General features: G+C 44.5%; 1 protein-coding gene across 5 annotated transcripts in view; it reads right to left on the bottom strand.

The window, feature by feature from the left end:
• ASIC2 (acid sensing ion channel subunit 2) overlaps positions 1 to 20,511 on the bottom strand; it is a 416,878-nt gene that overhangs the window by 1,970 nt on the left and 394,397 nt on the right. For all 5 annotated transcript variants that reach the window (XR_015946498.1, XR_015946497.1, XR_009558458.2 and 2 more), the window contains exons 4-9: positions 17,086 to 17,236; positions 13,966 to 14,022; positions 13,129 to 13,282; positions 9,031 to 9,122; positions 5,364 to 5,443; positions 1,561 to 1,629 (exon numbers count right to left, since the gene is read on the bottom strand). Coding sequence is in view for 2 of the 5 variants with exons in the window: in XM_088654597.1 (XP_088510723.1) it covers positions 1,561 to 1,629; positions 5,364 to 5,443; positions 9,031 to 9,122; positions 13,129 to 13,282; positions 13,966 to 14,022; positions 17,086 to 17,236 (603 nt within the window). In the remaining 3 variants the exon portion in view is untranslated. The remainder of the gene's footprint in view (positions 1 to 1,560; positions 1,630 to 5,363; positions 5,444 to 9,030; positions 9,123 to 13,128; positions 13,283 to 13,965; positions 14,023 to 17,085; positions 17,237 to 20,511) is intronic.

Genomic DNA, 20,511 nt, shown 5'->3' with positions numbered 1-20,511 from the left:
GGCGACAGAAGGTGATCTCGCCTAGGGTGCAAAAAACCTTAGCACCGGCCCTGCCTAGAACTGAAACAGATTAGGAAAAGAAACTTGGAGCGGAGGGAGCTTATGTAAGATTAGCTTCCACTTTAGATGAAACCGCTGCACTTGTGATTTTCAAACAGTGAATCCTGAGATTCCAAAGTAGCACGGTGGCTTTCAGGAAGGCAGTCAACCCCCCCCCCCCAAAAAAAAATCTAGCGGAAATGGTCATGGCAACCATGTGTGTGTGTGTCGTGTGTGTTGTATATGTATATATGTGTTTGTTTGTTTGTTTGCATCTGCAACAAATATCATACTATTAGTGTCAAAATGTACATTAATATTGGACATGAGCCATAAACATGCTTAAAGCCTGTTCATTCCACTAGAGGTGAGTTAAGCACTTCTTTCAATTTCTCCCTTAAAATAAACAGAACCTCAAAGTAATCAGCTTGTGAGTCTTGACGTTTGCACCTTGAAACCATCACACTTTGAAATCTGAAACAATCGGTTTTGAAATGTGCATTTTGTGTGGGCGTGTGTGTGGTGTCAAATTTGGAAAAGCAAATGTCTTTGGGGGTTTCAACAGCTGCAATCTGAAAATATGCAAGTAAGTCTTATTGAATTCAGAAATATCTCACACTGGGTAAACAAGTTTAGGATTCTGCTTTAAACCTGACAGCTCGAATTGAATCATCGGTAAAAATTTAAATCTGAGGGAGCGGAGAATCTATAAAAATACAGAACACAATCCATCCAAATTTAAGTGTTGTGCAATACAAGCCAAAGAATGTTTATTCCAGGGTTAAGTTCCACTTTGTCCCATGGGTCTTATTGTCAGGTAATATGTACAGGACTTCAGATTTAAAGACGCATTGACTCCAGTGGGATGGATTTAAGAACATAGTTCACACTCCATAGAAATATGTGCTTAACTCTTGCTGGATCACATCTGTGATTGATTGATTGATTTACTTACTATATTGGGGCCTGCCTTGAGGTAGGTGGTGATATAAAATCCATACGCACAAACACAGGTATTTAGCTATCATCTGCGTTTTAAAAAATGTCAACAAACCAAGATTATTTTGAATTGTGGGAAGGGGCTAAAATAACAATAATCTAAATAAATAGTGCACACAGGGCTCTGATGCAAACAGTACCATCCTCCAGTGTGTTCCATAAAAGGTCTAATCTGTCTTTTATTTCTGTGGATAGCAACTATTTTGCTCTTGACAAAGCATGATGGATGTGTTTGTTTGTTTGTTTGTTTGAGCTCACAAGGACCTGAAATACCCCAAAGTTTTTGCTCTTCTTTACTTCTCTTGAAAGTCAACCAACTTTTAAAAACCCATCAGGAACAATGAGTCCGTGTCAGGTAAACTCCAACCTCAAATGCCTAACATTGCAGAAATGAATCAAAGCTTCAGTTCTTACCCACCCACGGAAAGTGAGCATTGCAGGGTAATGAACCAGTCTGGTTTGTGATGGCTTCTTGCATGCCCTACACCTGCTTTAGGCCCAGGGAATCTCATGCTTACTTACCACATTCTCATCGTGGCTTCCTTCCTCCTCTTCCTGGCCAAGAAGATCTAACAACTTCTCCTTGATCAGCTAAAAGAAAGGGGAGAAAAGGGGAGGCTCTTAGTCCCAACAGAACCTCACATGGTTGACATTCACCACTTCAATAGCCGGTTCTTGTTGCCTTTATGGGGAGAGAGGGGCAGAAGGGCATTAATGATAGGTTTCTTCTTAACAGCCAGAGCAATTTCACTTTTATTTCTCCCCTTGTTTTATAATTGCAATTGCATCAAAATATGGTGGTGGTGGTGGTGGTGGTAGTAGTAGTAACAGCTGCAAATAAGAAAGCAGAAAGGAGGTCCCCTCACTTGAAAGAGGACAGGAACCAGCTAATCAAAAGTTGATTCAGGAATTCAGTCATATGAGTGAACAGGAAAAGTTTAATTAAAGGGGCAGAAGCAGAGAGGTAGAAGCCATTTTAAAAGGGGCAAGGAGGGAGCTACTAATAAAAGAGACTGTTGCAGGGTTTTTATAAGGAATACAGGGCTGTTTTAACTGTTTCAATTATGCTTCCAGCTGAAAGGTCCCTACTGTGAAAGCAACCCTTTCCTCAGTTGCTAACAACTCTGAGTAAATGCCTTTCTCATTTTCCCATCAACATCAGGACTAGACACTTGCCCCATTTTTTATTTTATTTTTTACAGACGATAGGTTATCAGACAGCAGTGGCGGGCACCACACTGTGTGCAGAAGGACCATAATCCACATTCTGTGGCATGACAATGGCTACCCAGGCCTGACTGCCTGGGGAACTGGGAAGCAGGTGCTGCAGGAGCTGAAAGGTGGCATGCATGGTGGTTGCAGAGCTCAAATTTGGCCTGTTTTACTTTAGGTTTTGACACTCACTCGACCTGAAAGGAATCCCAAAACGTAACCACACAGTTTTACACAAATAGATGGAAAACCTTAAAAGTCTGTTAGGGTCCCTGGGGGAAGAGAAGGCAAAGGATGACTGCTGCTGGTGTGCATGTGTGAGAGAAGATCCCATGAAGCATGCCTGCTTCTGCCTTTAGCATCTGTGAAAGCTGCTCCATTAGGGCAACTGGGGCATCACCCCACCAGCCTCAGTGTGCCAAAAAAAAATCACAGAACTGTGCAGTTGGAAACGACCCCAAGGATCCACCCAGTCCAGCCCCCTGCAGGGCAGGAATCACAGCTAAAGAATCCCTGTCAGGTGGCCATCCAAATGCTATTAAAAAACCTCCAATGAAGGAGAAGCAGACCCCTCTTATTTGCCTACTTATTTACATCCAGTCCAGGTGCCGGGCCTGGCTGCCAGCGTCCCCCTCCTCCTCAGTTTCCCTGTTGCTCTTGTAGAACTCAGCAGGGAGGGTGATGGGGACAAAACTAGAATTTGGTGGCCCTGCCTGGCTCCTCCTACTGCTGGCTGACCCTACCAGTCCCAATGAGCACCAGCCGCTGCTGTTCCTGGTCCACCCCTCGGAAAAAGCTGCTTTAAGAGAGAGGCCTGCTTCTTCCAGAGCACCTAGCCGCACGTGCCGAACTCATGAGCTGGCATCCAGCTGAGCTGAACAAGGCCCCTGGTTAAGTGGCTCTGACAGAACTAGCACACAGCAAAGGTAGCTGGGCAGAGCGTATTTTAAGACAGGGGCCTCGCAGGTATCCTGTGCCCAAATTTATCCACATGAAGCTCCCTGCATTTGGAGTTGCGGCACAGCAGGGTAGGCCTTATTTAATTTCAATTTGGACTATTAAATTCTAATAGGTTATCAGATATTTCTTTATTTGATATAAGTTGTTTATTTTAAAGTTATATTTTTCTCACGACTTTTTTTTGTATTGGATCAGAATGTTATAAGGTGTGTGTTCTTTGCTGTTTCTTCAGCTTGTAAACCGCCTTGTGTATAGATAATCGGTATACAAATTAAAAGTACTCTTATTATGCTTCCCCCCCCATTTTTTAAAAAAATTAAAACAAAGATAAAACAACTACAGTCATACCTTGGATCCTGAACACCTTGCAAGTCGAACGTTTGGCGACCGAATGCCGCAAACCTGGAAATGAGTGTTCTGGTTTGCAAACATTCTTTGGAACCCGAACGTTCGATGGGGCTTTTGTGGCTCCCGATTGGCTGCAGGAGCTTCCTGCAGCCAATCGGAAACCGTGATTTGGTTTTCGAATGTTTTGGAAGTCGAACGGACTTCTGGAACGGATTCCGTTTGACTTCCGAGGTACCACTGTACACACAATCAGAGAACCATCTCCAAATAGTCCACAGAGCTTTGTCAAAGCTTATAAGCTAACACCATAACAGTCTTAACAAACACCAGGTGATACATAATAACCTCCATTGCTTGGACAATTGTCCACAACTAAAAAGGTATTATGCCCACTTTCTATCTCTTATTAATTGAGTGCCCACCTCTGCAATGTGCAGGAGGGTGGCCTGTGGATCACCAAGCAGGGTGAGTTGGAGCAAGGAAGATGCTCCCATCTTTCACTCTGCTAAAGAATTCCCCAGCCTCTCCAGCTTGAGATGCCCAGACAGGGGAAAAAAGGGGTAGAGAACTGAGCAAGCAGGAATGAACAATGGATAATGGGGAGCCTCTCCTGTTGCTGCCACTTAAAAAAGGGGGGACAGAGCCAGGCCTAAGGGACTGCCTCCCCCTGCCCTTTACATCTCTCTCTCTAGTGTCTTGGTTTCTCTAAGGGCCGCGCTAGACATCATGTTTAAATGCATCTTTACATTCAGCTTTCTCGTTAAAAAATGCAAACAGAAATTGCTGGGTTATTAGCCAAATAATTATTGGGATTACAGCAGGTGGGAAGGGGGTCTTTATCCCTCTTCTCTCCTGTTCTGATCCAACGGAAAATTGTTCACTCGAAGCTGCTATTTTCATTGGCCAAAAATCCCCCCACTGGTGGCAGCTGCGCTTTCTTCTTATCTTTGCTATAAGACTGGCACCAGGAGGTGGAGGTGGAAGTTCCTCCCTATGCAAATAGCAGCTTTGAAGAAGCATTTTCCATTAGGGCTGTGGTAGGGGAAGAAGGGGTTAAATCTCCCCACCATGCCTACTGCAGTCCTGATAATTATCACACACAAACACACACCCCACACACATGGAGGCTCATATTTGCATTTAGTAAAACATGCAGATATGCATTTAAACAGCACATCTATTTTGGTCATACAATTTTTTAAAAAAATTGTAAATCTGACATGTGAGGGAGCCTAATTTAAGTTTGGGGGGCTATTGTTCTGCAGCCCAGATTTATTACTGAGGGTTCTTGTTGCTCACAATTTGGTCTTGGTAGCACACAATACCCAGGGCTTTACACTTCTCTAACCTGGTTCACCACCATTTCTGAGTTTATGGCAGAAACCTGAAATGTGGGTTTGGATTTTCCAAACCTGCATTCAGGAAACCCCAAGAAATGCAGACCTCGGAATTTCAAATGGATTTTGTCTTGGAAGGAGAAGGCTGGGGAATTCAGGGAATGGATTTTGTAGAGAAAGCTGGGAGGGAATTGAAGGCCAGGAGAGGCAGAGAGAATGAAATGGGGCACTTAACACTACAACATTTTGTTGCAGGTCCCAGCCATTTATTACATTTACATGCTGTTCTCTCTTTTTTTTTTAGCCAGAAAAAACCTCGAGGCTGCTTCAAAAGAAAAAGAAAATGCAAGGGAGCCAAAGGAACCTTAAGTATCTGGGCACTTGATGGGGTGAGAGAAGAGGGGCTGGATGAGACCTGGATGCGAAGATTACATAAGTCACCACAACAGAGGGAGGGCCACAACTTACCTCATAGATGTAGTCAAATATTTCCAGAATGGTGAGGATACTAGCACCAATAAAAAGGCCCATCTGACCTCCAATATCACCTGGAGAAGAAAAGGGAAAGGAAACTGAAGCAGACGTTTTATCCACACACTATTTACGGGTGTGTAGAGAATAACTCAGTTTGGACCTATTGTAGATCTGTGCTCACCAGCTTTTGCGGCAAAACACACTACCCTCCCTCAAGCAGTCCAGTTGTGCAGGCACCAAAGCATGTTCAAAGCAGTTCCCCACAAAATCATGGGAACTGTAGTTTCCCCTCATAGAGCTATGATTCCCAGCATCTATTATTATTATTATTATTATTATTATTATTATTATTATGCATTTAATGTAATTCTTTTTTGGAGGAAGGCAGATGTGTGCTTTCAGAATGCTTTAAAGGTCTTGTGTGGTGTTGTCTCAATGAGCTGCTGGGAACTGCGTGCACTTGGGCCTCAGAGTCCTCTTTAGGCACTAAACAGAAGGGCATTTGCAATATCAGCTCCTGTGGCTGGCAGGCAGTTGCCTCTGAATTGGTCAACACTAGCATCACTCCTGGGATCTTGTGCTCCTGGCCGTATGTGATGAGCAGAGCAATACAAGTTGCCTATTATTATAGTTCAAGAACCCTTCCTCTCTCTCCTTTTCTTCTACAGTGAAATAAACTTATTTCAAGAAAACTGGCAATTAAATCCTCCCCATTGCCAGTACTGTGGAAACATAAACTGATGATGGAACAATTAGGAGAGGTTATTCAAGGAGGAATTAGTACGCCATTGATGGCTAACCTCCATTCACACTCATCAGGAAGTAGTAAAATGGGTTCCACCTGCAAACAGGAAGTGTTTAATTAAAAGCATAGCAGCACTTTAAAAAGTCTCAGTAGCACTTCATCTGTCCACACTAAAAGGGGAAATTCTACAATTGTGCTTGATTTTAACACACACACACACACACACAGCAGGCTGCAGCCATCCTCTTGGATAAAATTACAGATTTGGCAAGGGTGATACGGACTGTCCCTTCTGCAAGCTAAAGCACCCCTACCATAGCTGCCAAGTTATCCTTTTTTTTAAGGGATTTTCCCTTATGCTGAATAGGCTTCCTCGCAAGAAAAGGGAAAACTTGGCAGCTATGACCCCTACCCATCAGCTTAGTTCTGATGGCTGAGCAGCTTGGAGAAGAGTTATCAACTTCTCCCAAAACCTACCCTCTGCCTGGAGAAACGTATTGTTTCCTTTCATACGGTCAGTAAACACGGTAAGCAACTGTGAGCTTCTTCCTCTCACACCTTTCTGATGCTACTTTAAATGCAACTTAAAATGACATTAGGCTTTTCAGCTGTAGCACCAGACTGCTGGTTGATAAGTACCTCTTACTGAATTCAACAGTGTTTATTTCCAGGAAATCATACACAAGTTAATAGCTTTAATTCTGTTGCTATCTGCTATCTGCCCTACCTCTCCAATTCCTTGGTTCTTGGGAACTTTTAGCCTATACCTCAGAGCAACAATAGCTGTTGCTATTGTTATTAATGATTATTGATTACAATAATTATATTTATTGTATCCCATCCTTCTTCATAGAGATCCTAGGGTGGAAAACAATGTTTATAAAACACAGCATAAAAAATTAAAATCACAATTTACAATAGCAACAGAATATGACAATCTGTATCACAGCTGACCCTTGAATGAATATAACGTGAGAGGCCATTGGAGCAGCACTGGGAAGGGAGTGCCATAGACCTGGTACCATCACCAAGAAGGCCCTGCTGTGTACTGTTATATGCCATCTATGAAGATGATACAAGGATCAAATTCCTTTTGAAGTTGCAACCTGCCTCACAGTTATTGTGCTCTTAGAAATCTGGAGTCTCTCTTCTATGGGCTTTTTAAAAAAATGCAATTGTTATATTTGCTTGCTTCTGCTACTCTGATTCAGGTTCTTGTTCAACATCCATGAAGCATCTAGGGATGAATATGTTATTGAACAGATTATCCTTTCCCTGCCAGTAAAAATCATATTTGTTCTCTATATAAACTGGTAAGAATCTCTCTGCTTATTGTTCAGAAAGAAAGAAAAGGCTTACATCTCCATGACAACAGGGTATATGCTTAAATGCTGCTTACAAAGGCCTTGGGACAAACAGACAGACATTAAACTCTCCTTCCTTTCATCTAAATAACAGAAGGGCTGGATTCTGACTTTGACAAGTCAGGCGAGCCAATAATTCTTCATTGTGATGGATAGAAAGGCAAACTCCTGCCGACAGGGTAGGGGCGGGAGCAGGAGACAAACTGAGGCCACTGGTCTACAGCAGAATGGAAATTAACAACCAGGCATACATGGAGGAAATAAACTCTAATTTAAATTGTCCTACCTTGCTTTCAGATATACATTCTTTCACCTACAGTGGTACCTCGACTTATGAAGGCGATCCGTTCCGCGGCGCTCTTCGTAAGTCGAAACCTTCGGATGTCGAAGCGTCCACTTTGCGTATGCGCGAAGCGCGATTTTGCGCTTTGCGCAGAACATGTGCGCGGCGAAAATACTTCCGGGTTTGCCGACTTCGTAAGTCGAAACCTTCAGAAATCGAGGTACCACTGTATTTAAATATTTCTAATTACTGGCGGTAATTCTACAGTAAAGATTTGTTGGCAGAGTGTGAGGAGAATGACACATAGGATTGGATAGAAGCCTCACTATGCTGGAAAAACAGCAGCTAAGCCACTGTCATGACAGCTACACCTCTGGTGGAACATGCCAGGTAGACTGGCAGTAAACAACATTGCTGGAGCTGTTCTACTGGCAAAGATATGCCAGCAGAGTGACTGAAACAGGGCTTGGGTGGCACAGTGCAACACAGGAAGCTGTCTTATACAGAATCAGACCATTTGTCCACACTGGCCGGGGATTGAACCTGGGGCCTTCTGCGCCAAAAGGATACTCCTATATATGTTGGACCCTATAGCCCTTTCGATCAACAGCCCAACTTTACACCAGTCCATGGACGTGGCACAAAGCATTTCCCTCCTGTTGACTTCGATAAGAGGATGGAAAGATGGAAAACTCCAAATCGAAGGCCACCACAGCAGAGCATATAGGAAGACTCAATGCCAAATCACACAGCACACCATCAGTGGCAGAATATAGATGCCACATAGGGAGGCGATAGCTCAAGTGGCAACGGGAAGCAGCAAGGGCTGCATCTCTCTGAATGAAGGATCTTGCATGTGTAAGAAACTCAGGGTGGGGGTGGGGAATCTGCCGATGGGAAACAGGGAGGAAACAGCGCTTTGCACACAAAGGGAGCGATTTGTACAAAACTGATTGCCCTTGCAACCCATGCTCTCAGCTGCTCCTTGCTGAGGTTGGCAACTTTCTTGTTCCAAGCATGTTTGTGGACATGCCTACAATTGGTATTCAGAGGGAAAGTGCCTTTGACCCTGGAGGTAGGATATAGCCATTGTGACTAGTTGCTGGGTGATCTCCCCGTCACCCCGTTAATCTCATTTCCCCTCTGCCTCAAGTCACCCACCACCACTGGAAGGGAGCTGGGCCGAAACCCCCAAATTCTATTCATTTTACAAGAGAGAGAGAGAGAGAGAGAGAAGAGAGAGAGAAGAGAGAGAGGATTCTTACTTACCAAGTAAAGCTGCCACTTCATATGCTTTCTTCTGCTCAATGGTCTCATAGTTGAGGGCTTCAAAGAATATATCGAGCACAAGAATATTCTCCCTGAGGAGAAAACAAAACAAAACAACACGGGCAGCCAAGAGACAGAATCAAAAGGAAGGAGCCGCATCTGTGAAAACAAATAAGCTTTCTGCTGCCATGGCACGTTTTTGAGTGAGCGGCGACGAGAGAAAACTCATATTCCAAATGGGTAGCCCGAGGGATGTGTTATGCCTGAGCAGGGGGTCAGGCCATCCCAAGGGAAAGAGCTATTATGTAATCGGTAGGGAGTCTGTCATCGCGCCTTGCGGCTTCTAGACAACCGCAGCATAGTGCTTTTACTTACACCTCCTCCATCCTCAAGGCTCTTCCCCACCGCCCACCAAAAAAACAAGTAACAATATTCGGTTGATTAAAAACATAAGCTGCTTGTAAACTGCTATGCTGCCAGCTACTTCGGGACTTGAAAACCAAGGCACCAAATATTCCAAAGACGTTAACATACATAAGAGCCCCACCAGATCTGACCAGAGGTCCCTCTATAATCCTTTTTTCCACAGCACCTAACCAGGCACTTTTAGAAGTCTTCCAAGCAGAGCTTGAAGGCAATAACACCCCTCAGCTGCTTCCTCTCACCCACCCACCCCCAAACCAGAATTCAGTGTTGCAGCATCTCTGAACCAGAAGGATCCATATGGCCGTTGTGACTTTTAGCTCCTGACAGACCTCTTCTCCTCCACAAATTGATCCAATATGGTTTGTGGGTTGTAGTTCTTTGGGTCTTTTTATTACTTTTTTTTATCTTGTATTTTTATGCTTGTGAACTGCCCTGAGATCTATGGATGAAGGGTGGTATACAAATTTAATCTATATAAATAAAAATATAAATGTTTGTTTGTTCAAAATCTTAAATCTCCGAAAGTTCTTCACCGATTGCTTTGAAATTTTGACACAACGTTGCATTCGAATACGCACGTGTTTTTATATATCTATATCAGGGGTCAGCAAACTTTTTCAACAGGGGGCCAGTCCACTGTCCCTCAGACTTTGTGGGGGGCCAGACTATATTTTGGAAAAAAATATGAATAAATTCCTATGTCCCACAAATAACCCAGAGATGCATTTTAAATAAAAGAACACATTCTACTCATGTAAAAACATGCTGATTCCCAGACCATCCGCGGGCCAGATTTGGAAGGTGATTGGGCTACATCCGGCCCCTGGGCCTTAGTTTGGGGACCCCTAATCTATATTATATAGATGTCACACCTGTGACAGGTAAAAACATGGTGTTTTTTTTAAAAAAACAGTGCCATCTGTTGGACATCAAAGCAACACATGCTATACTAAATATTTTACTCCCAGGACGCCTTGGGGCGCGGGGTGGCATCCTTCCGGCGTGAGCATGCAGAGGCTGCTGGGAGCGGCTGGCCAGCGGCTCCTTCTGGGAGGGCGGGGGCTGGATCCTGCCCCTTCGCCACTGCCACCTCACCTCTCCCCACCACCCTCGCCATGTCTGCCTTGGAGAAGCAGCTGCAGCTGGGCCGCCTGCCCCCTCGCCCACCGGGACCCGCCGGGGGAAGCAGCCAGGCCCTCCCCAAGATGCGCATGGGGTATGCAAGGGGGAGAGAGGGGGGGATCGGGGTGGCGGGTGACGTCACACGGGAGGAAGATGGCGTCATGAGGTGGGGGGACCAGAGAGAGGGGTGTCGTCATGTCATGAGGCTGGGGTGGGGGACGGGGATGCTGAGTGGAGGAGGGGCGTGGCTTTGGGGAGGGTGAATGGGGCGGGGCACAGTTTGCCCACGGTTTATTTTGGGGGTGGGTGGGGTGGGGTGATTTTTCAGAACACACGTGGGTGGGGGAGTCTACAAAATGAAGGGGGACTCTGAAGGTGTGGGGGGCCCTCTCTGCTTTCAATGGAAATCTGGTGTGTGTATCTTCTCTATCAACAAAGCTCAGGGCCAATCTTTGGAATTATACGGTTTACATCTTGACACGGATTACTTTTCACATGGACAATTCTATGTTCCGTGTTCTAGAGTCGGCAAACCAGACAATCTCTATATCTCCACAGACAATGGAACAACAAAAACTATTGTATACCCACAACCATTGAGACATTAAACATATTAGAAACGTGTGCTTTCTCTTTTCTTTCTTTTCTATTTAACAGACTGAGCCACGTGGCCGGCTACAGCTAGTAAATAATGAAGTCTCCAGAGAGCTCATGGCAGCGAGTCCCAAAAGAAAGATGTGTGTTTTGTGAAGAGGTAAAAAAGGTAAAGGTAAAGGACCCCTGATACTCAAGTCCAGTCGTGAACGACTCTGGGGTTGTGGCGCTCATCTCGCTTTACTGGCCGAGGGAGCCGACGTTTGTCCGGAGACAGTTTTTCCGGGTAATTTGGCCAGCATGACTAAGCCGCTTAAGGTGAAACCAGAGCAGCGCATGGAAACGCCGTTTACCTTCCCGCCGGAGCGGTACCTATTTATCTACGTGCACTTTGATGTGCTTTCGAACCGCCACTACGGTACACTGACCCCTCCAGCTCACTCCCAATTTCCAAGTCTTTTCTCATAAGGAAAGTGTTCCAGTCCTATGAATATATTTGTTTCCGTTTTCTGCCCCTTGTCTAACTAGTTTGAGTCGGGAGACACCAGTTGCTTGTAGCTGGTACACACCTCTCTCCCCACCCCCCAAGAATCCTGGAAATTGTACTTTACCTCTCACAAAGGTACAATTCCCAGCACCCTGAACAGACTACAGTTCCCGGAATTCTTTGTGGTAAGGATGTGCTTTAAGTGCATGTCACGTACACAGCCATAGTGCAGATTTCTCTTTAGGCCACCTAAGGTTGGCAGTATTCTCCCTTCCACTCTCCGGCTGCTCATTTGCCCCATGATAAACTAAAAGGGCAAAATTCCAGGGGGGCAACAAGCATGTAGGTGTGTGTGTAGCTCTAGAACTCCCAGATGTCAGTGCAATTGGCGCTCAGTCCCTATGGTGAGCTTGCAATACTAACATCCAGTTGGATGGCTGAGCAGACCATGCCTGAAGAAGCTCAGAGCTCAGAGCTAGCTCCTCAGCCTCAGCAACTTGCTCCGAGTGTAATGACTGCACTTAGCTTCTGCGCTACTTACCTCGTCGTTGCCTTGAATATTGTGGCCCCTGCCTGCCTTTTGACAATGCAACTGCTTCACCAGAAGCTTTCTTATTAGGAATTATAGGTACCGAGATTCCAAAGGACCAGAAAAGTGTTCATGTACGCGACAACGGTCGCACGGATATTACTAGCCCAGAGATGGAAGGAAGAGACAGCCCCGGCCAGAGAAGAATGGCAAACCAAGTTGATGGACTATGTTGAAATGGCAAAACTAACTGGGAAGCTCAGAAATCAAGAAGACAAGAACTTTAAAAAAGAATGGGAAATGTTTATAATTTATATATGAGATTATTGTAAGTAGGTTAAAACATGGGCAGGATTTTAACCACACTTGTAATGTAATGGAATGAATGGATAATTTAGAAAGTCAAAAAATCGGAGAAGAATTGATATGCAATTGAAAATATTATCAATAGGACCTGTGGAAGGGATGGGTTTTTTTTTTAGGAGATTCAGAGTAATCTCGATATTTGGATTTTGAATTGGTTTTTGTTGTATGTTTATATTTTTAAAAATAAAAAAAAATTACAAAAAAAGACAATGCAACTCCTTCCGGACCCTTCTGTTGCTACGTTGGATCTTGACTACTGCCAACCTTTGACTAGGCACCCTGCCTAGGCCACTGGAGTGGACGGGCAGCCAGCTCCCTGACTTCCCAAACCCGACAGCCTAGAGACTGACCTACTTGAGGCATGGCAATCAATCACCATGTACATGGAGTTCCATGTGGAGGAGACCCATTAAAATTACTGGACGCAAGGCAGTCGCGTCCATTAGCTTCAATGGGTCTACTTTGAGTAGGACTAACACAGGTTACAACCCTCTGTGTTGGGAGACCACAAGCAAGAGCCTCTCATTGGGCTGCTTAGCATCATTCTAGCCCCGACCAGAATGAGCCTACTTACGAGATGTATTTCTCTGACTTGTTGAACTTTTTCTCAAGGTACTTGGCTGAGGTCTTGCTGGGGATCTTCACCATGGAGAGTTCCTTGTTGTAGCGCGTCAAATTGCATGGCATTTGGCACACACAGTAACTGCTGTCCTTTTCACCAAGAACCACTGCAAGGCAAAGTGGGGACCAGATAGATGGGTTATCTGTGGAACTACCAGCTCAGAGATGCAAGCGTAAGGGGAGTTTTTGCTTTGCTCGCCATCATCAAGAGTCCACTCTAGGCTGGCGTGGGGGAACCTTTTGGACCCAATGGGCCAAATTGCTGTCTGTTCCCCTTCTCACAGCCCAACTCTTGAGATGTGGGCAGGACAACTAATATGTCAGAGTCCCTTCGGCAGGTGGCTGCTGGGCGCTTGGGAACTGCAGCACAAGGAGCTTGGCATGTCTCTTCACCAGCCGGATTCATCTCCTCTCCTGCTTCAGCTTCTGCCTCTAATTCTTGACTTTCCTCTGCCACAGACTCTCCCAAGCTCACTAAGCCCTGCTACCTCTTTCGCTTCTTCCACCTCCTCCAACCAGTCTTCTCCCTCTGACCACTCATTTGCCATCCTACCACCAATCCCCAAGCTCTGACCCTTCTTCCTAGATGGTTCCCCAGCTGATTCCTCCCACCCTTTCTTTGCGTCCAACAGGTCCGTGACAAGTTGTGCTTTTTATCCCACTGTTACTAGAACACAGGCCCCTGAAAACACATTCCTGGCTTGAAATGAGATCCTTGGAGGGCGGGAGGGGAATAATAATAATTCTGAGAAACTGACAGTGAGGAAATCCTTTGTCCTTCAGAACTTACCTAGCGCAGGCTCTGCACACTCTTTATACTGCTCCGGCGTGCAGAACGGAGCATCCCCTGCACACAAAGAAAATAAAACACACAGGGACATTTTTTATGCAAACTTTGCAACAGTGAGTTTCTTTCTGACTGGTTTAGGAAACTAGTCCTTGCTTTACAGGGACTGGAATAAGGATTACTGGCTGGGGTTGCCTTTTGAACTCGTATAACTGAAAAAGCTTTGTTGCCTGCCAGTTCATTTCTGGACCAAATTCAAGGTTCTCACAGTAGTGTTTAATGCCCCAAACAACTTAGGTCCCAAAGATCTGAAAGACCACCTCCTTCCCAGGTGTTAAGATCAGCATAGGGGGCCCTCTTGGTAGTTCCACCTCTCTCAGAAGTCTTTTTTGGGGAGGGGTGTCTTGGAGAGGGCATGCTCTATGGCAGCCCCTAAGTTTTGGAATTTCCTCTCCATAGGTGCATATTGCACCTTTACTAAGTGGTGCCTCGCTAGACAAATGCCCTGTAAGATGAATTTTTCGCTTAATGAATAGATTTTTCTAGCGGAGGTTGCCTTGCAAGACGAATTCGTTTTGCGAAAAATTCGTCTAGCGAATCTCGGTTTCCCATAGGAATGCATTGAAATTCAATTAATGCGTTCCTATGGGCAAAAAAAATCTTTAAAAAAAATTCAATGCATTCCTATGGGATTCGCTAGACGAATTTTTCGTTATACGAATTGACCCGTGGAGCGAATTAAATTCGTCTAGCGAGGCACCACTGTATACAGCTTTCACTATACAGCATATGACGAAGATGCACTTTTTCACCCTGGCCTTTGACATCTGAGATGTGTGTTTTCAGGTCATCGTCCCGTCCCCCCTATTCTTGTGATGGTAATCTGTTTTGACTGATTTCAACCTTGAATTAGAAATTGCTGTGACCTGTCCACCCACCCCTGCCTGATGAAGGGCAGGTAATAAATGTGATAAGAATAATATAGTAAGACTGAGAAGTTACAACAATATATATGGAAACCAAATCAAGTTTTTGATAGTTGGTTAGGTCCTGAGAGTTACTACTCCCAGGAACGCCCTCCTTTCAGATGTCAAGGAGAAAGAATTACACAACTTTTAGAAGACATCCAAAGGCAGCCCTGTATCTGGAGGTTTTTAATGTTTGATGTTTAATTATGTTTTTAGATATGCTGTAAGCCGCCCAGAGTAGCTGGGGAAACCCAGCCAGATGGACGGGGTATAAATAATAATAATTTATTATTATCACCAGGGTCTGAGAAAACCAGATGACGTAACAAGTTTACTGAGCAATCCTACGCATGCCTACTCAGATGTCATTCCCACTGACTTAAATGGGGCTTACTTCCAGGTAAATGGGCATAGGATCATATAGCTGAAAGCACACAGATTTCCCCCCAAATAGTGATTTTGCCAATTTGCCTCCAAAAGTAAAATAAACTGATAAACCAAAAGAGGACTCCCACAACCAGGAATAAAGGTTCTGAAGCTACTGGGTGCAAGAGCCCTGGCTTCGATTTACTGAAAGCAGGCTTCTCTCAGTTTAGTGTAACAGAATGTTTACTTACATTCAAATTGTTTGGGTTTGAGTTTTTTGGTTTTTTTACTCCTAAACAATCTATCAGCGCACTAGACCAAGGGACCAGATGGAAGGAGGTAGAACTAACACATCAGTAGCCATCTGTTTGGCAATGTGTGAAATGTGTGAGAGAGTGGTACATGAATTAGTAGTTAAGTATGAGTAGGGTTATTTGTGAGAGAGTGAATGGGGAACAGCCACAGGAAGCAATATCCATGTGTAATAGCATATTTTAAAGTGATCTTTATATGCATTATCTCAGCAGTTTCTACTGTCTTATCTCAGTTCCCAAAGGCAGGATGCTGAACCCAGTACATTTCTTTTCCCCCAGATGAGTCTTAGTAGATAGAAACACGGCACTGAACATCCATAGTAAGTGATGCACAGAAGGTGATAGAACAGTATAACTGCAGGGCACACTCATCAATTACCTATGGCAGTGATGGAAAGTGTGGTGGTGACCACAAGCAGCTTCTTTCACATATACATTCATCCCAGAAACAGAACATCTTCTTCAAAAAACTGGTTGAAACCAAGGCATGATCCAAAATGACACCAAAGCATTAAAAAAGGGCTGGTTCAAAATCAAACCTGAGCAACTTCTGCTGAAAAAGCTCGTCTTCATAAAAGGATAATGTAAACTGAGGCTTGTAATAGGGGGCAGGTGTCAGGACTCGAGTCTACATGCTGTTCAAAATCTGGAGCCTTAGAGATGCCAAGGCAGAGATTCAGCCTGTAGGTAAAGGTAAAGGACTCCTGGATGGTTAAGTCCAGTAAAAGGTGACTATGGGGTCGTGGTGCTCATCTTGCTTTCAGGCCAAGGGAGACAGCATTTGTCCACAGACAGCTTTCCGGGTTGTGTGGCCAGCATGACTAAACCGCTACTGGCGCATGGAGGACTGTGATGAGTGCCAGAGTGCACAAAAACATCATTTACCTTCCTGCTGCAGTGATACCTATTTATCTACTTGCACTGGCATGCTTTCGAACTGCTAGGTTGGCAGGAGCTGGGACAGAGCAACGGGAGCTCACCCCATCATGGGGATTCAAACCGTCGACCTTCCAATCAGCAAGCCCAAGACCATCAAAGTGAGAACAAAAAACTTACTCAGCCAGGCCATCAAAGAGGCCTCTTGAGCATCCATAGGCTAGGGAGGAGCATGCAGTAAAGAAGAGGGTGCCATGTGATTGTGTCAGGCCCCACCTACTTTTGGGTCAGACCCCGCCCACTCCCAAAATGCAGCCCCTGAGAGATTTCTACCCAGGTGATCTGGGCATCAGGCTGCACAAGGTTCTTCACCCCTGAACTAACCCAATCATGTCTCAATGACTGGCAGCAGATCTGCAGGGGTTCATACAGGAACTTTGCCTTACGTGGCAATGACATGGACCTGGGGTCTGTTTATGTGCTCTGCCCCTGACCTCTTTGCTCCACACCCAGGACTTGGCCCCTTGACAAGAGCCAGCCCTGACACCAGGGGAGAAGCACCTGGGGAGGCTGTTTCAGCTCACCCCTGAATACCTTACCTGGCATGTGGACCATTCTGCAGTTGCAATTTTCCACCACGTAGCGGGTCTCACAATCTATCCTGCACGCAGTGATGCTGTAGATGGGAAAGAAGTCCAGGCCAAAGTCTGACGAGCGGCACTCACCCCATGGAGGTGGAAGATACGTCAGCTGCAAGAAAAAGATGGGGGACTTCAGTCAGAATATAGAAGGCTGTCTTAATTTCTTCTTCTTTTTAACTATGAAGGATAGAGGAGTGTTTTGAAATTGCGTTTTTCTAATAGACCATTACAGCTCCCCTTGATTTTTGAGTGTCCCAGAGAATGCTGAATTGAGCCATTCAGGAGCAGATTTTTTTTTAATCACCTGTCCTGAAGGTAGGATTTTGCTTTTTGAAAGTTACACTCCATCCAACATGTGCAGGCTTTTGCCTATATAGAATCAGTGCTTTTTTCCCTTAAAAAATGTTTAGGGGTACTCTCATTTTCCTACTCATATTGAAATACTGCCCCTCAAACTTAGATTCACAATACATTTAGGGGTATGCGTACCCCTGTGTCCCCCCAGAAAACAGCACTGTATAGAATAAATTGAATTGAACAGTGAACCTTCCATGATGACATCATCTCCACCCAACCTTTAGGAAGTCCTCCCCACTTTGGCTTTTATTTATATTTTTTACCTCCTAAAATTAATCTCCAGTTCTGCAAACATAAATCCTCCATGTTTCTCTACCTAAACCCCTACCTAACAAGGAACATGCCAGGTGTATTGCCTAAGGTAGGAGACTGATCCATGTAACTTCTGGGATTTATACTTTCCAAAATGGTGGGTCAGCCATTGTATGTATCTCTGCCCCGGCAATCTACAACCTGGCACAATGTTAAACTTGCATGATACCTACTATGCCTAAACCATGTAGTCTTACACATGTCTACTCAAAGGTAAGTCCCACTTTCAGTAAGCTTACTCCCAGGAAACCTGCTATAGGATTGCAGCCCTAGCCTGTAATCTCCTACACTCTGTCTGAAGTTTGTGACTACAGTGGTACCTCGGTTTACAAACACAATTGGATCTGCAAGTATGTACTTAACCTGAAGCGTACTTAACCTGAAGCGAACTTTCCCATTGAAAGTAATAGAAAGTGGATTAATCCGTTCCAGACTGTCCGTGGAGTACTTAAACTGAAGTGTACTTAACCTGAAGCGAACTTTCCCATGGAAAGTAATGGAAAGTGGATTAATCCGTTCCAGACGGGTCCACGGAGTACTTAAACTGAAAATACTCAAACTGAGGCGTACTTAAACCGAGGTATGACTATTGTTATTATTGTATTATTACCGTGTTTCTCATATTATAAGACACGTCTTATATTTATTTTTTCCTCCAAAAAACACACTATGGCTTATTTTCAAGGGATGTCTTATTTTTTTCCTCCTCCTCCTCCTGCCGCGGCCGGCATTGCTGTTGCGCCTATCACTATGTCTTATTTTCAGGGTATGGCTTATATTCCTTGAATGCTTAAAAATCCTGCTATGGCTTATTTTATGGGTATGTCTTAAAATATGAGAAACAGGGTATTATTATTATTATTATTATTATTATTATTATTATTATTTCCTTCTAAATCACTGCTTTAAGGCGATTTACACTTAAGATAATTATCAACAATTAAGAACCCATAAACAACACTAAACACCTAGCAAGTGGACACTTGTGGTCAAGATCCATTTTTCCAGCTGGGAAAGCCTATCAGAACAAAAATGTCTTCAACTGCTTCCAGAAAGTGCAGGTTGTAGATGCCTGTCATATCTCGACAGGGTTGCTATTCCACAGGCAGCCTTGCTAAAAAGCCTTGCTCTGAGTCATTGGGGAGTGTGGGGGCTTCTGAGATCTTTGGAACTTGCAGGAGAAACTCTCCCACAGACCACAGTGTTCTACTGGGTGTATAAGGGATAAGGTGTTACCTGAAGTAACCTGTTCTGAGTTCTATATAACACCCACAAACAGGGTGATATATGGCAACCAGTCTGGGGTAGTGGTTAGAGTGTTGGACTAGGACCTGGGAGACCTGGGTTCAAATCCCCATTCAGCCATGAAGCTTGCTGGGTGACCTTGGGCCAGTCACTGCCCCTCAGCCTAGCCTATCCCCCAGGGTTGTTGCTGGGATTAAATAAAGAGGGGAGAACCATGTACGCCACCTTGAACTCCTTTGAGAAAAAGGTGGGATATAAATGCAATAAATAAACAAATAAATGAAATCATTTGCCCCCCCCCCCCCCGCAACCTAACTATCACCTTCTGCACTGGCTCTAGCCTCCAAACTCAAAGGGTAGCTCCACAATGTATTATCTGTGACTTCCATATCAAACTGGCTTAAAAAAAAATTCTCTCTCTCTCTCCCCCCCCCCCCTTACGATGCTTAATAAGTGAGCCTGATGAAAGAGAATTTGCTCACTTTTTTTTTTTTGCAACATACGTATTGGTTTAACCCATATTAGTGGTGTCGCCTGATGGTATGATTTGAAAAGGACATGAATTATATAATGTAATCCTCATAAGCTACTATATCAACGTGGATCCTGGATTTCAAACGAAGTGTTGTTTTTAAAACACACACTGTCACACACAGAACTCAGAGGTAGTGCTGAAGTGAGCATTTACACAAACTTAGAATCAGACTGGACCCAATAAATTTTGCTGCCTGAAGTGGAACAGGAAATGGCACCCCCCAAAAAGAACAGGGTGCATACTAAAGATCAGGCAAATTATTTTGGTATTCAATGCAAGAAAAGATCCAGCCCTGGGATTTCTTGATAAATGGTAGTGATAGTGGTGGTGGTAGCAACAACATCCCATATGTGCCTCTCTCCATAGAAGTAAAAATATGAACAAAAAATGTGACAAAGGCCACACCCACACCATACATTAAAAGAACCTGTAGACTACTTTTAACAGTCATGACTTCCCCCAAACGATCCAGGGAATCTTTGTTGGTTAAGGGTGCTGACCTCACAGACCTACTGTGCCCAGTACCTTTGTCCAATTATGCTTCCCAAGATTCTCCATGACTGTTACATTGGTGGAAGAGCACACTCAATGCATGGAGTGGATGTGAACTCAAAATCTGCTACCTGAGGCAACTGTCTCACTCTGCCTAACAGTTGGGTCGGCATCATCCCAATTCCTCTCAGCTCCATAAATATGAGAGTTACTTCATTCCCAATTTCTTAAGTGTTAGAACAGCAGCCCTGGGCCAAAGTGGCTGCAATGAGACACCCCGACACCCCCCACTTCTGGTTGGCTCAAGGCTCAAAGCCTGAATTGTTACTGGGGAGTCTCTTCAAGATAGAAGAATCAAGATTTTTTTTACGACAGTGACAAAACACCACCGGAGGGCCTCCACACCTCATTTGCGTTTTTCCACCAAGCTAATAGTGTGGCAT

This window comes from Zootoca vivipara, chromosome 12 (assembly GCF_965207765.1).
Source record: "Zootoca vivipara chromosome 12, rZooViv2.hap1.1, whole genome shotgun sequence".
In the NCBI taxonomy this organism is placed as follows: Eukaryota; Metazoa; Chordata; class Lepidosauria; order Squamata; family Lacertidae; genus Zootoca; species Zootoca vivipara.
The sequence above is the reverse complement of the archived record's forward strand: the minus strand, read 5'-3'. Positions and strand labels throughout refer to the sequence as shown.